The sequence below is a fragment of the Exophiala aquamarina genome (assembly GCF_000709125.1).
Source record: "Exophiala aquamarina CBS 119918 chromosome Unknown aczIA-supercont1.5, whole genome shotgun sequence".
NCBI classification, from domain to species: Eukaryota; Fungi; Ascomycota; class Eurotiomycetes; order Chaetothyriales; family Herpotrichiellaceae; genus Exophiala; species Exophiala aquamarina.
In genome coordinates, this window is record NW_013550583.1 from 1589197 (window position 1) to 1603811 (window position 14615).

Here is a 14615-nt window from a genome sequence, read left to right on the forward strand (position 1 = left end):
CGAGTGGCTGGAGACAATGATATTTTGGATGAAGGGTTTGGCAATACTCGAATTCCATCATTCCTCTTTAGATCTCATGAAGTAGGTTGGCTCGAAAACGTTGGTTCTCCCTGGATAAGTCGAAGCTCGGATATAACTACTATTTTTACATCCTCCACTCTGGAAAAAGGTTGTCATTATTATTATACTGTTCTGGATTTGGAGCCGAAGCAGTGATCACCACAGACATACGATTTTTGGGTTTTTTGTTCATGAAGTAGGGAGAGAGAAAAGGGAATTGCACCCCGATCCACCAATTAATAGCACACATATTTGGCGTGGTTTTGAGCCATAGTGCTGTTGGCATTTAGGGCTCTAGCACGTTTTCAAGTGCAAGGTCAAGGAGAATGCCGTTATAGCACCGATTCCGATGACCATCGACGCAGTGAGGTCCTCGAGATCACCGGGTGCTAGTCCCATTTGTTCGACAGAAGATGAAATATTCTTGAAGCTCAGGCCAATCATCAGTTGCCGTAGCAGTAGTACTGTAATCTGCAGCACACGAGTCACACTTTCTCACCGCCTGCATGAATTCTGAATCAGTTGGACAGAGAATTTGTGCGACCTTTCCGGTGTCTTGGGCGATGATATTAGCCGAGTTGAAGACCGTATAACACTCTGCTGGAGCAATGCCTAGAACCGTTTGTCGTTTGGCGAGCCGTGCAAGTGGATTCCACCTTAATCCTCGGGGCATTCTAGGTGTATGAGAATGAGAAGGAGCAGGTGTACTCCAATCAACCCATCCGCTTTTGGTGGTTGTGGGAGACGGTGGAAGGCAGACTGGCTGGCCAAAGATATCAAAAATATCAAAAGTGAGACCGAAAAACTCCGGGTTAAGATTGAAGAATCCCGGATTCGGCTCATACCATGCACAATCGGCGTGTGTTGGATTTGGGTAATCTCCGGCAAAGTCTTCTGGTACGGTCCTTTCTGGAAGAGGTTGGCACTCTTTCGGAGCACACACATAACTGCTTGCTGGAGGATTCTGCTCAAAGTTGCAATCGACCTGTGGTGGAGTACAAATAGTACCAGGCGGGCAACCCCAGAGGTAGTTGCTTGGCAAAGGATGCGGGGGAGTGTACGTTGGATTGACGATCCTTGAAGTACATGTGACCAGCCCGTTCAGTGGAGTAGTTGGACACGTAGTAATAGTTGTTGCTGGACCAGCAATGCTCGAAATCACAGTAGTAGTGACAGTGTCAGTAACAGTGTCAACATCAATGTGAGTGATTGTCTGCTGGTCAAAAATAGTGGTGGGATTGACAATGGTTGTTGGCTGGACAATTGTGGTTGGTTGGACCTGTACCTGGGTAGTCGTATCTGTGCTGTAGACTATATTCGTAGACCAGACCGTTTTCTCCACAGTCTTTTCATAATAAGTAGTGGAGACTGAATACAATGTTGTCGTTATAGGTACACAAGAGCTTTTGCTGTCCCAACCTCCATCACCTGCACGAGCCAAAGTAAAATAGACAACGGAGGCAAGGCTGCACGGGATAAATTTCCTGATCCCCATGTTGAGTTTTGCAAGGCACAACGAATGACTGCTATATAGAATCCAGATCTCTGGAGTGAAAGAGGAATGGAATGACAGGAACTAGAAACGAGGGAAACCCTGATGCTGATATAAGGCCATCAAGTGCTTTCTGCCCACCAGCCTTGACAAATTTTCCATCTAGATCACCTTAGTTCTGCCTACACAGCGGCATTCCGAATCGATGCTACAATGAGGAGCAATCGTCTGCAGGAAAAACGCCTGCTGGTCATTTGTGCCATCCACAGAGTCAGGCGCTATGATATTGGACCGGCGCGGCCTATCCCCCAGCCTCCTAGCAGGGTTCCTTGAACAGGCGTCCAACGCCACAATTTGGAACTCCGTACCTCGTATGTATACTCCATAGAGGAGGTTTTTGTTGACCACACTAGCGAGGAGATGGCAACAGATCTCAACAATGACATATTCAGCTGCCAACAAGCACTTCTACTTTTGGCCTGTCACTTGCATGACGAAGCCCGCTCATTGTCACATATGCTGCTAATGGTGCATGAGAACTGCCCCAACTTCTATTGTGGGCAACTGCAGGCAGGGTGGCATGGCAGTGGGGGCGATTCTAGCTAGATGCTGCAGCTGGTTCAAGCCCATGTGAGGTTGCAAGCCAAAAGTGCCCAACAGAGCCTCACATTTCCACACCAATTTCAGAGCATAGGACGATACTAGTTAGAAGCAAGCTGACTACGGAGTAGACCATACCTAACTTTTCATGGTAAGATAATGGAACCTGGGTAAGGATTGGCTGTTTCTGGGTGACTGACGGACTTTTAGGTCGCAGGACATTGCCCTTGGGGTTGTGGGTCTAATTGAGGCTCAAGTGGACAAGCAAAAAGCAATTTCTAAGCGACAACGGGAGGAGGGCGCAGGCCTTTGTGAAGAGGGATGTGATACTGTTATAGTGTGTACAGAGTACAGTAGCGTCGTTAGTCTGATGGAGTGATTGGTTGCGCCCGAATCCCGGGCTTTTGCAGCCTGGAACATCGACGCATCTTCCAAGGAAAGTATGAGTTACGATGCACAACGTGTTCAGCGCACAGTCTATGCTTCGGCATCTGTGAGGAACTGTCCCTAATGACGAGACCATTGGTTTGGTTTCATCGTCACGACGAATTCAAGCAAAGTTGTTCTCGAGGATCTACAGAAGGTGTTAAACCACTCGAAGCCGTGTTACTCATCATTTGGGGCGATCGCACCGTTGCAGTGTTTTCAAGGGTACACTAAGTCATGTTGCTTCCAGCTGTAACTGGTAAAAGCCGCTGCAAAGCCTACCCGAACATGTTCTTTTAGTACCCAACTCTTGCATTACAGCCAGCCCTCGTCTATTGGGCTATACAAAACAGAAGGCGGTGGAAGAAGCCGTAGATCCGGAAGCCATGCGGGGTTCACAGACAACACACCAGCTACTCGTAAGCAGTCCATGCTATTGCCGGGTGGGTGCCGGCCCCCCGGCGTGCCGCTCCAACATTAGAAAGTGGCTGTTTTTGGTCTCAGCCTGATGCTCCATTCAACGCATTCACGTCTCTGGATTGCGAGTGTCTACCAAATTAAGCTCTAGCCCATCAAGGCGAATTCGTTTCTGATAAAATCCTCTAATAACAGTGCTCACAAAAATGAGAAACTTAGAACCACAGATCAGAAAAACATAGTAGTAAGGCTGTGTTCTGGGCTTCATTGCCGCTTGCTGCGCCAGGAAATTTAGTAGGAAACCAAAGTGTCCAGCGAGCGAGCACTATAAGCGGCCTGAGCTTGCATAAGGACTGTCAGGCGAATTTGTCTAGGATACATAGTATTGGCGCAGCTTCATGGTCTCGCATTAGCCTCGCTGTTCCGTCGCCCGCACTCCGTTTCTGTGTTCCACCTTGGCAATTGCCCCATCAAATAGTAGTTCGTACTCCGTGCAGTATCTGTCGTTCGATGGCGGTGACTTGACGGGCAGATCCCCCCAGAAGAGATGAACCACTTCCAGAGGGGTCCAAGACCCAAAACATCCGACGCATCTTGCAAGCGAAGCCTGTGAAGCCATTTACATACCGCTCCTACAGGCCTAGAAGCGCCCCAAGACATTGCATACCTCCAGCAATGTGCTTTCTGATGATGCCAGCACAGTACATTACCATCTCCTAGACTTCCATATTTTTCTGTTATAAAATGCATGAAATCAAGGAAGGACAGGATACTCTGACTGCCTGAACCAAAATAAAGCTTCTCACACTGCGCCACCGGTCAAGGCAAGCGCTGGCTTGTTCAGCCTGATCCCAAGTCTGTGGCAATTCTACCTCTTTATGGAGCTGGCTTCAATAGATAGAACTTTGGGGTCCAATCAAACGGTACAAGTCATATGATCGCGTACGAAGTTCCCGTGTGTTCGCTTCTTGAAAATGGTTATAATCGGCGATCTCCTGGGCAGTGTAGCATCCTTTGATGCAGCCAACCGCTAGATATCATCCTTGTCTCAAACAGTAGAGTTCTAAGGCGAGGTGATTTTAACTGGTAGGAGATAACGAGGATATCCTCGTATTGCGGGAAGAAGCGCCTTTTGCTGGTGCATCTGGTCAATTCGTGCCGCGAACTGGCCCCATAGCATTGATGCTATTCCTTCTTTTCATCTCCCAGCCACGAGGGACTCTGCCCTCTGCCGGTTGTTGGTGGTAGTGGCGGAGAACTGTACCTATATCCTGAGGCGTGGAAGGTATCGGTCGCTTCACTGATTGTGCCGGTGTCTTTTTTTTTTTTTTGGAACTCTTCGTCGCCGGCCGCACATCACGCAGTGACAATGCTTGCTTCACAGAGAATATGGCGGACTTTTCTGCTCCTCGTACCACTTATCACTTGCGACTACACTTCTCGCGATTTATGTGGCTGGAATAGGCCAAGAGTTGCCCTGGTACGGGATCACATTTACGTGGAGGGAGGCATGTTATCAATTGGGGAGAATGGAAGTTGTGACAAACGTGCCACACCCACATCTTCTACCGGATTCCTCTTCAATCTCAGCCTTCACGAGCCGTTCGATATATCAAAAGAAGATAACCCGGCTTCATTTGAGTCCATATCTGAGGGAGCAATAAAATATTTCTATTTTGATGGCTATATGTTTGCAGACTATGACGAATTTTATGCCTGGGGGTAATCGATTTATTTATCTTCTATGGAACAAATCTTACTGACCGATCAATTAGCGGTATGCCCGTTATCGCCGGTGATCACGTCTGGATTTTCACGGTCAGCAACCCTTTATATGACAAACCTGACGGTGCCAACTACGAACTCGGACAGCCCAATACGGGATACGCCCCCGAGAGCGAGAACTTCCTTCCTCGAACAAACGGTGCTGGAGCAAATGCCCCTTCTGAGAATCTCGGCTTCTACTTGGGTGGAATGTGGAATGCAAATGGCGCTACATATACCTCTACTGATTACCCTACGAATCGATCTACCGATCTGATCAAGGTCAACACTGTGAATCAGGGACATGCAGACTGGCAAATCTATCCTTTCGATGAGTCGATCGTACCGTGGAGAGCTGAAGGTGGTCTTGTCTGGCTACCTACTTCATCGCAGGGCGTACTCGTTGTCATCGGTGGTGTGACAGCGCCCGAAGACCTCGGCTTCATTGGAAATGAGACAGATGAATCAACTTCTCTGAACTTCCTAAAGGAATTCCCGGTCTATGACATTGGTTCCAATACTTGGGCAATGCAAGCTATGGACTCATCATCCCCATTTCCAGACAAACCGCTAGCACAATTTTGCACGGTCGTAGCTTCCACCGCGGACGGGTCTCATCACGACATCTTCGTGTATGGTGGCGGGAATGGAGAAATCGGCGTGCCAACGGGTGACGTCTGGGTGCTGAGTGTCCCATCGTTTACCTGGATCAAAGCTGAAAGCAATGACCGGTTACCTGGTGATCGGCCCGGTATTCCAAGATTGGGACATGTCTGTACTTCACCTTATCCAAATCAGATGATTGTGATTGGCGGCACGAGTACTGGTGGCAGTCCACTGAAGGCAAACCAATCTATCGACGTGTATAACTTGAACAGCCTCAATTGGACGGGAGCTTATGATCCTGACAGCCATGAAGATTACAAGCCTCACCAGAACATCTTGGATGTTATCTCTAAGAAGCCAAAAGCAGACAATATATCTCCACAGGTGGGGGATTGGTTTGACCAGAAGTACAATATGGACAAGATCAGATTCTATGGGCCTTATGCCCAGCAAGTATCAGAACCACCACCGGCCAGCAACAACACTGGGCAGGGAAATGCCACTGCTCCAACTCCTCCGACTCCTCCAGTGGATGAACATCAGTCAAACAGACACTGGGTGATTCCAGTCGCTGTGGCGGTTCCAATTGGATCGGTTGCAGTGCTCATCGGACTTCTTCTCCTGCTTTTGCGTCGTAAGCGGCGCCTTGAACGTCAAGATCGGGAAAGAGAGACAAGTGAGGATAATACAAACCGCTGGATTGTGCCATGGATATGGGCCATACATCCACAGCACAAAGAAGCTGGATCAGATACTGTGACCGAAGTTGAGCAAGTGCCAAAGTCGCCACCTAAGTCCCCACCACCTCAAGAGCTGCCGGCGTCACAAAGAGACGGATACTTTACACCAAGTGACACAGGTGTTAGCAGCAATCAACGCTGGTCTTCGACAACGCCTGCGCGATCTCCTCTTGGGGAATATACCGGTCCAGTAGAGGGGCCGGACAACCCAATCCATGAAATTGAAGGCCGGCACCAACATCTTGCTTCCGACGAGATCAACTATGATCCGAAGAATATGGCTGCGCATCCACCGAGTATCGTCAGCGGGCGGCATCGTGGATACTCCGGTGATGCTTTACCAGGCTCTCCTGATACGTATCATCTTTCAGGGCCGCTCGAGACTAATGCTCCCATTACTACCAATTCGTCACGAGCGCTCGTGGTATTCCCGGAAGGTGAATATGCCCATCAAACCGGGTTCGGTCCACTTGATCACGCAGTGTCACCGCTGGTCAGCAGACAAAATCAACCACCGCGACACCGCCATCATAATTCAAGTGTGAGCAGCGGAATGTCATTGCCGTCTCCAGACCTCGAACAATCTCCTCGCACGATGCCTAGAGTCTCAAGAAGCCTCTCCGGGGAACACGATTCGACTTCTCCTGGCAGTGATTTCCAGGAGAATGGTCAAGGGAACCAAACATATTGATGAGGGAATTGAGATTTTCCGTTTTGCGAACGAACAAAATAATCTTGTGCCATAACCTTCACTCCATCCACAGCTCGCCATTGTCGATGTCGTCTGAGTTTTCAAAATTCGGTCATTACTGAAACAGCAAACAACCCGAACATAGTTTGAACGCATTCTACCGCTCGATCAGATATTGGACTGGGACTAGTAGTAACAATAATAATTCTGTTGTTAATCTTTTCCTTAATCTTGCCTGGAGCCATGACCCTGATGCTTGCAACTCTGCTCATCGGTCCTTGGGCCTCCATAAAGTACGTGGGCGTCAAATTTTCATCAATGTGGTTTCCACGCCGTGGCCAACGAGGACCAAAATTCTTGTCTCGGTTGGTCCCGCCGCTAAAACAATAGAGTACTGAATGTATGTGGCTGTGCAGAGGATAGGTAGGATATATTGTCTATATATCTCTATCTCATAGAGTTTGGGCCTTCGTCTAGCTGATAATAGAGGGGGCTAGACACAAACCAAAAATAAGGCCCTATTTTCGAACACTAGAATCCCGGTGTCCGATCATCAGGTGGGAGATTATTTTCATCTGCGAACCACATCCTATTCTTGATCTTGCCAATACCAGAAATTTCGACTTCTACCACATCGCGGTGTTTCAGCCACGGAGAAGGCTTCATGAACGCCGCCACACCATCGGGTGTGCCTGTCATAATGATTGTTCCTGGGCGTAGCGTGATACCACGGCTTAGATGCCTTACCAATGTTGCCACGTCAAATATCATACTCGCTGTTGTTGAGTCTTGTCTACGTTCCCCGTTCACGTACGCTGAGATCCTCAGTGACGAGGGGTCTCTCAGAACTTCCGTGGAAACGATGACAGGTCCAAGTGGGGCGAACTTATCCATGGATTTCCCATAGCCATGCTGCCCGCTCGAGCGCGTCTTATCTTGCCAGTATCTTGAAGAAACATCATTGCCAGCGGAATAGCCAAGCACATAATCCAAAGGATCTTCTGACGTTGAGATGTTCTTGCACTCTTTTCCAATAATTACACAAAGCTCAGCCTAGGAGATAATCAGTCATTTCCACCAACATCCAACATGACTTTGCAGATCGAACCTCATAGTCGAGCTGCCAGGCTTCCTTATCAACCGGAATATCCTGGTAAGGATCCGCTAATGCATCTAGAGCAGACGCACCCGTCAATTACAGTGTCCTGTTACACGCCAGGGCACCATTGCATCTTCTTACCAGGGTATTTCACGAATAGAATAGGAAAAGGCGGCAGTTTGAGCTGCAGATAGACTGATCATTATCTTGAATGCGAGAGACAATGAACAACTTACATCGCCTTCATCAGCATGCGCTTTATAGTTCAGGCCAACCCCGTGGATGATCGGTGTACTGGCTAACGGGCTCAATATCTGCAGTTTGCTTAGCATTACTGGGGGAGGGAGTTTTGATACCTTGTTTTTTTTACCTTGGCAACAGTGGCTGATTTGTTGGAAAGAGAAAAACCAGGATCCCACGGAGCATTTCCTGAAAATACTTTGAAAGTTTTATGCAAGAAGTCACTTTCCGAACCCGGCGCGCCGGCTTCGCCATAATAGATTTCACCATTCTCATCTTCAAATCGTAGGAGGTATTGAAACTTCGCCATAGCCCAAGATTTACTTCATGCGCATCCTTCCGAGGATGCACAATTCGAATGAGCGCTGCATCTAAGGCGTTCTTATATGCGGCCATCGCGGATCAAAACAATGGGCCTCTTTGCAGGGTACAACAGCAACACCATAAGACTAACGCTTTCTTGGACCTCCGGCAAAGACTAAATGATGCTTTGGGAGCGCATTTCCCGGAGTTGATATTTTATGCCGACAGGCAGAACCGTCCAATCGGTGGTCGGTTGGAGCTCACCCGATTGGCACGAAAGCAACGAGCAACAGAACCAGGCGTGAACTTGCACCCCTTCGCATAAAATTTCCAGTAGTTTAGATAGATCAAAGGGGGGCTTTCTCAACATGAGAAACCGATCTCGGACCGCAGACGATCATGCAACTATGTGGCGCTTCCTTTGCAATCGGAGAACGGCATATCAGGTTTCCCTCCGCAACCAGACCTGAGAACGTAAGGGTTCAAATGGGAGTCGTCTGCTGGCTTTTATATCTTGTTGCCCAGCCTGGTAGATTTTCCGCTGCAAAGATATCTTGAGACGCAGCCAAAATCCAGGTCCAGAAAGTCTGTCCCTCCACCTAGCAAGCAATTTCATTCGACATGGCTGAAACAATTAGCCCATACAAGCTCGCTCACGTTGTCTTACGAACGACACAATTTGATAAGATGCTTGACTTCTACAAAGTCTTTCTAGGTGCCAAAGTTGCCTTCAGCAACGGGGAATTAGGCCTCCTTCGATATGATGACGAGCATCACCGTATCGCAATTGCGGGAATACCTGGTACAACACCCAAAGAGCCCGCTTCTGCCGGGCTGTGGCATGTCGCGTTCACGTTCAGATCCCTACAAGAACTATTGGAAGCATATTCGCAGAGAAAGTCACATGGCATTCTCCCCGGCTGGTGTGTCAACCACGGTCCGACCACCAGTATGTACTATTTTGACCCCGATGGCAACCAGATTGAGACACAGATCGACAATCTCGATCCTGAAGCGGCAGATAAGTACATGCAGTCTCATAGCTATCAAGAGAATCCCATTGGAGTCAACTTCGACCCCGAGGACCTTATTGCCATGCTTGCCAAGGGGGTAGACCCAGAAGTAATCAAAAAGAGGATTGACATTGGTCCGAAGGACTTCCACGATATCCCGGCAGAAATATTACCGTCTGCTAAGAGCTGATCAAGCGTTCATACAATGGCAGAGACAAATAAGTGACATAGACTCGTGGAGGAGCAGCACCAAGGCCTGTAGCGTCGGATTGTAATGGTCGAATCTGAAAAGATCTTAAATTTTACGTATCTAAATTCGAAAATTGAGCTCAGGCCAATCCATCCTACATCTAAGAAGCAACTATCCTCTAAGGCCACTTCGAAATACGGGTGATTAAAACGCATGCGATAGCAGTTCCAGGGCTTCTGTGAACATGACTGAATCAGATATACTAGCCCGCAGCATATCTCCTCGCATCACAAAGGCTTTCTAAAAGCATTCAAGGCTTCTGGGGATGTGACACAACTCATTCGAACTTAAAGCCATGTTTTTTCATGAGCGTCCCGACGGAGCAAAATCCAATGACCGAGAGGCTCGGCGTTCTCGGGGGCCGGGAATCGAGATTTCAGTTTATGACTATAAAGATGGCTTCTATTGACTCCTGCTCTAATGATGTCTCTTCATCAAAAGACTGCTCGGAACAACGCTCTTCTCATCATAATGGCTGAGAATAATAGTCCACACGTTGCGTGGCCAAGTGTCATGAGGGGTGCAAGGACACAAGCTATCATTGAAGAGTTCTTCCGTGCAGCGGATGATCCTACAAGACATGGAAGTGTCTCATTCAGCAATTGTTTCTTACCAACAGGAGAACTGGTCGCCAGAGGACACACTTGTAAAGGTCGTGACGGTATGTTGAATCGAATGGGCTTTCACAATCTTCGCGGCGTTGCTAACACTGGCATCTTCTACAGAGCTTATCGCTTTCAGACAGGGAGCTTGGGATCCGATCAGCACCCGCAAACATGAGCTCGTGAAAGTGTATCTGTCTGATTCAAATGAGCGGGATATAGCCGTGCTAGGAAAAGTGACGTTTGGGCACAAGTCGGGGTCCAGTACAACTCAAGAATTTGCTGGAAATTTCATCATGGGAGACGATGAAGACGGTGCTCTTATACGGGAATATCGAGCATGGCTGGTAGGTCTTGTGATTGCACGTTTACTAGATCCCTCAACGCTGATCGGTGCTCTCTTTTAGGACTCAAAACCACTCGCGGATTTGATCGCAAATGCTCAATCAGTCTAACTCAGTGGAGCTGGACGACGAATCTTCCCCTATCCCACAAAACCTCACATGAGTACACAATTTCTGTTCATATCCACTCTCAAATATTTATGTCGAGCGAATGATATGACCTGATATAACCGAGTAAAAAAAACCATGGTCGTACCACATGCCAACGACATCACCTACCTAACTTTTGAGGTTGAAATCTCGTTGTTGTATGCGTAACATGTTGGGAACCGGATCTCCTGGCAGCACTATTAAGTCCTGTTACTTTAAAATACTGTTGACATGGATCATACGAACACCAGTTGGGCGTGCACAATCCGCATAAATACTAAGATACTAGGTATCCTGCCAATGCAAACGTAAACATTGAAGGCGTCTTATCACTGGTACAACGAAAGATAATTGCTATACCAGATACTTGTAAATTAGCTGTGAAGGAGTCTAATTCGTAGTCTTCTCGTGCTAGAAACACAACCCTAGACAGGCCATGGTTTTCAACAACAGGCTGACTCGTCGTGAGAAGGAAATTTCTTGGGGCCCTCTTTCTCAGATCCCTGAGACCACGGATGCATGCGGGATAACCGAGGTCGAACCTGGGGCCCCGGAGTTAACATGCCGCTACCGAGAAAGGCGACTTTAGCCCCTTAAAGACCCCGAGCTTTGGGGGCTTGGCTCCAAGACATCACTCACCATCTCGGTGTCAGAGATCTTTCAATAATTACTGTGCTGGTATTAGGAAGCGTGCTTAGAGTGTGTCTCCATGAAGAATGCATGAATCTAAGACTCTTGTGGCTTGCATATCCTGTCGGGAAAAGAAGATCAAATGTTTGTAACAACTCGCCTGATCAAGATTTCTGCATACTGATCTGATTGAGGTCGTGGAGGCTGTCCTTGTGAGAAATGTGTGGTATGTGCGAGCTCTCATTAAACTTGCTCTGTCAGCTACTCATTTCAAGGTCAGTCAACCGGCAAGGAGTGCATTTTTGCCTCCACGAGGTTCTCCCGGCGTCGCGCCCAGAGCGACCGCACAGCAGTCCTAGAGCATCGATTAGCAGAAATGGAGGCTCTCCTAAGCTCACGAACTGCACTCCAAGCAGGTAATTGTGATTCAACACTGGCAGCGGGAAATGTCGTCAGGTCGGATTTTGAGGCGAGTAGGAACCAGGGCTTTGCGGCGGCTGAAATTTCGCAGGATGGTAGCATGCTAGTTGATGATATCTGTTTCCCACAAGCAACGGAGAAAGACAACTACAATATCCACGACAGTCAAGGTTTAGATGCCACGTGTGAGCCCGATAAGCACCCGTCGAAAAGTCGGTCTACAGATCACGCTTCAGGCAAAGAGCTATTCCACCAGTTTCCCGGCAACAGCAAAATTAGTGGCTCGTGGGGCGAAATCCCTGGAAGCAGCTCGAGCTCTGGATTGGACGAAGAAGAACAAATTGTAATCTCCCCACAAAGTGTATGTCAAGAATGGAGACCTTCTTCTAAATCTAAGCTGACTTCAGTGACAGAGCAATTGGGAGCATTTAGGTGAGTGACAATTTTGGAATTCTGGTCCATAGCCTCACACGAAAAAAGGGCCGACTTCGTGGATTACTATCTGCTCACAGCCGGGACTTCACTGGGTTGCGGAGAGGTCAGGGACGAACGATTTTGCCTGCAGTGCGAAGGGGCTTTTATTGAGCTGGTCCCAGCGCTTGAAGTTTGACTGGGCAAGAAACCGAGAGAAGGCCCCTGACCTTGACTACGAAACTGCTTGGGCATACACAAAGGGTAATCAATCTGTGGAAATGTGGAATGAGACTTCTAATTTGCTGTACAGCATACTTTGAAGACTCTTTTGAAGCCTTCTACGGAGTGGTGTACCGGCCCGAATTTGAAACCCGCCTCGTCCAGCATTTCGAAAGAGGCACCTCGGACGATGATGCATCCTGGTATGCTTTGAGGAATGTCGTCTACGCGACTGGTTGTCGTACATTTTTAGCAAAACAGAATTTGCTTTCCTGGGCAGAGATTCAGCGACGGTCCTGGCCATTCTTTGAGAACTCCTTGTCTGTTTACGTTGAATTACTTTATACTCCTACAGGACTTTCAGCCGTTCGAGCATTAGCAGCAATGGTGCGGTAATTGTTCATCGCGATATGAAATCTTGGTCCTTCTGACATTTCACAGAATCTGCACCTTGAAGGGGCAGGAAATCCAGCTCTAGAATCCATGATGTGTATCAGCGCTGTAAGACTAGCACAGACGAAAGGTCTACACCGCCAACCAGCTAGCAGCTGGGGCTTGCCTCAAGACGAAGTACTACATCGAAATTGGCTGTTCTGGGCCATATACGTCCATGAGAAACAGGTAACCCACCGTTCTGGCCGTCCATCAGTGAGTTTCTCGTAACTGAGCCTGTGAGATTATGAGCTGATAAGTCTTGATTAGACAATCGATGATGATAATATCAGTTGCCAAGTTCCGTCGAGCATTGTTCCCGGGAGCACCATTGATCGCGGATTTTTGACTTCGATGATTAATCATGCACAAATATCGGCCCGAATTTATAGGAAGCTCTTGACCGTGTCTAGCTTTCGTCAAGCACCCATGACTTTCATTGAAACAATGGCCGAGCTTAGCCTGCAGCTGGAGCTTTGGAAAGACTCGTTGTCCCCTGCGCTCAGACCGGGAACACCAATTTCCATTGCAGAATTTCCATCCACACGAGACCTGAACAAAGTCATGTATCTACAGTTTGCTTACTACGGTAGTCTGACAGCTATCCACACAATTTTCTACTTTCCGTGGATTTCCGTCATATGCGGAATTAATGCCCATGACACAGCTCACAGCTCTCAGATTGCTAGCAGCAGCAAGATAGTGGCGGAGACAGCCAGAAACATCATTCAAGCCACAAGGTTCATGCGCGTAGATGCAGCTTCACCACAATGGTATAGGTAAATGCAAATTTTGTTTCGAATACTGCTAAATTCTCTTGGTACAGGCTTGTGTTCTACTTTCCTATGGTCGGTTTGATCAACCTATTTCTCTATATCTTGAAACACCCGTCACTACCATCGGCACCCTCAGATGTGGCGTTCCTGGACATTGCTGTAGGCCACTTCGGGCACCTGGAAGTTCTTACATCGTCAGAGCTCAGGTACCCATTTGCAAGAGAGGTTGCAAGGTTGGCCTACACTACCGTTAAGAATCACAATAGGACCAGTATGGGCTCGACCAATCCAAAAACGCCAGCGAATCACTCTTTACGGGCCCCGGAATTTGATGCTAGCGAAGTCAATTTCGCTGATGAGGTGCGTAAGCTCGCAATATGTCCCCTAGATATTATCACTAATGCTGTTATGAGCCGCAGGAGGGCGATCTTGACTTTAATGCTCTTGTGGCAGATGGATTTAGCATTTTCGGGACAGATGATATCCCGATTGAGGGGGACATGGTATATTTCCCACCTTGATCGCAAGAGAATTTAGACCAAAAGCTGTACAAAATGACCATGTGTCCGTGCTTTCGTGGCCTCTACGTATGTAGAAAACTGTAGGTTCTTATGTGGACGTCCACCTCTCACTAGACTAGCCTCACTCTGTGGCATACCAAGATAGGTCCGGATCCACTTTTCTGTAAACGTGTTGTGAAATTGACACCTCCCTCGGCGAGTAGGAACTATATGTTCGGCTGCAAGCACCGAGGTTCGAGGATCGGATCAATGGAAGCTTACAGATGCGGTGACCCAAACAGAGTATCTATTAGCATCGGAAAGGAGAAGCATGATCAGACAGGATCGTGTTGGAGAATATGGGCTTTATGACGATGTGAAGCAACACCGGCAACTGATCTTGAGACTACGAACATCCAAGGACATC

At 48.0% G+C, this 14615-nt stretch overlaps 5 protein-coding genes across 5 annotated transcripts; 3 read left to right on the top strand and 2 right to left on the bottom strand.

The window, feature by feature from the left end:
- Positions 1-448: 448 nt before the first annotated feature.
- On the bottom strand, positions 449-1444 carry A1O9_07232 (uncharacterized protein). The gene is made up of 2 exons (XM_013404178.1): positions 769-1444; positions 449-672 (listed from the first exon to the last, which is right to left on the bottom strand). The coding sequence occupies exons 1-2, from the start codon at positions 1003-1005 to the stop codon at positions 556-558; spliced, it is 354 nt and encodes a 117-aa protein (XP_013259632.1). The 5' UTR covers positions 1006-1444; the 3' UTR covers positions 449-555.
- Positions 1445-4774: 3330 nt separating this feature from the next.
- A1O9_07233 (uncharacterized protein) lies at positions 4775-6796 on the top strand (the record flags this gene model as incomplete). Its single annotated transcript, XM_013404179.1, has 1 exon — positions 4775-6796. One exon carries the CDS (start codon positions 4775-4777, stop codon positions 6794-6796), a length of 2022 nt encoding a protein of 673 aa, XP_013259633.1.
- A 531-nt stretch (positions 6797-7327) lies between these two features.
- Positions 7328-8227, bottom strand: A1O9_07234 (uncharacterized protein; the record flags this gene model as incomplete). The annotated part of the gene is made up of 2 exons (XM_013404180.1): positions 7328-7849; positions 8132-8227. The coding sequence occupies 2 exons, from the start codon at positions 8225-8227 to the stop codon at positions 7328-7330; spliced, it is 618 nt and encodes a 205-aa protein (XP_013259634.1).
- An 832-nt stretch (positions 8228-9059) lies between these two features.
- Positions 9060-9641, top strand: A1O9_07235 (uncharacterized protein; the record flags this gene model as incomplete). The annotated part of the gene is made up of 1 exon (XM_013404181.1): positions 9060-9641. One exon carries the CDS (start codon positions 9060-9062, stop codon positions 9639-9641), a length of 582 nt encoding a protein of 193 aa, XP_013259635.1.
- A 2162-nt stretch (positions 9642-11803) lies between these two features.
- A1O9_07236 (uncharacterized protein) lies at positions 11804-14209 on the top strand (the record flags this gene model as incomplete). The annotated part of the gene is made up of 6 exons (XM_013404182.1): positions 11804-12206; positions 12572-12867; positions 12922-13128; positions 13183-13691; positions 13739-14048; positions 14108-14209. 6 exons carry the CDS (start codon positions 11804-11806, stop codon positions 14207-14209), a joined length of 1827 nt encoding a protein of 608 aa, XP_013259636.1.
- Positions 14210-14615: the final 406 nt, after the last annotated feature.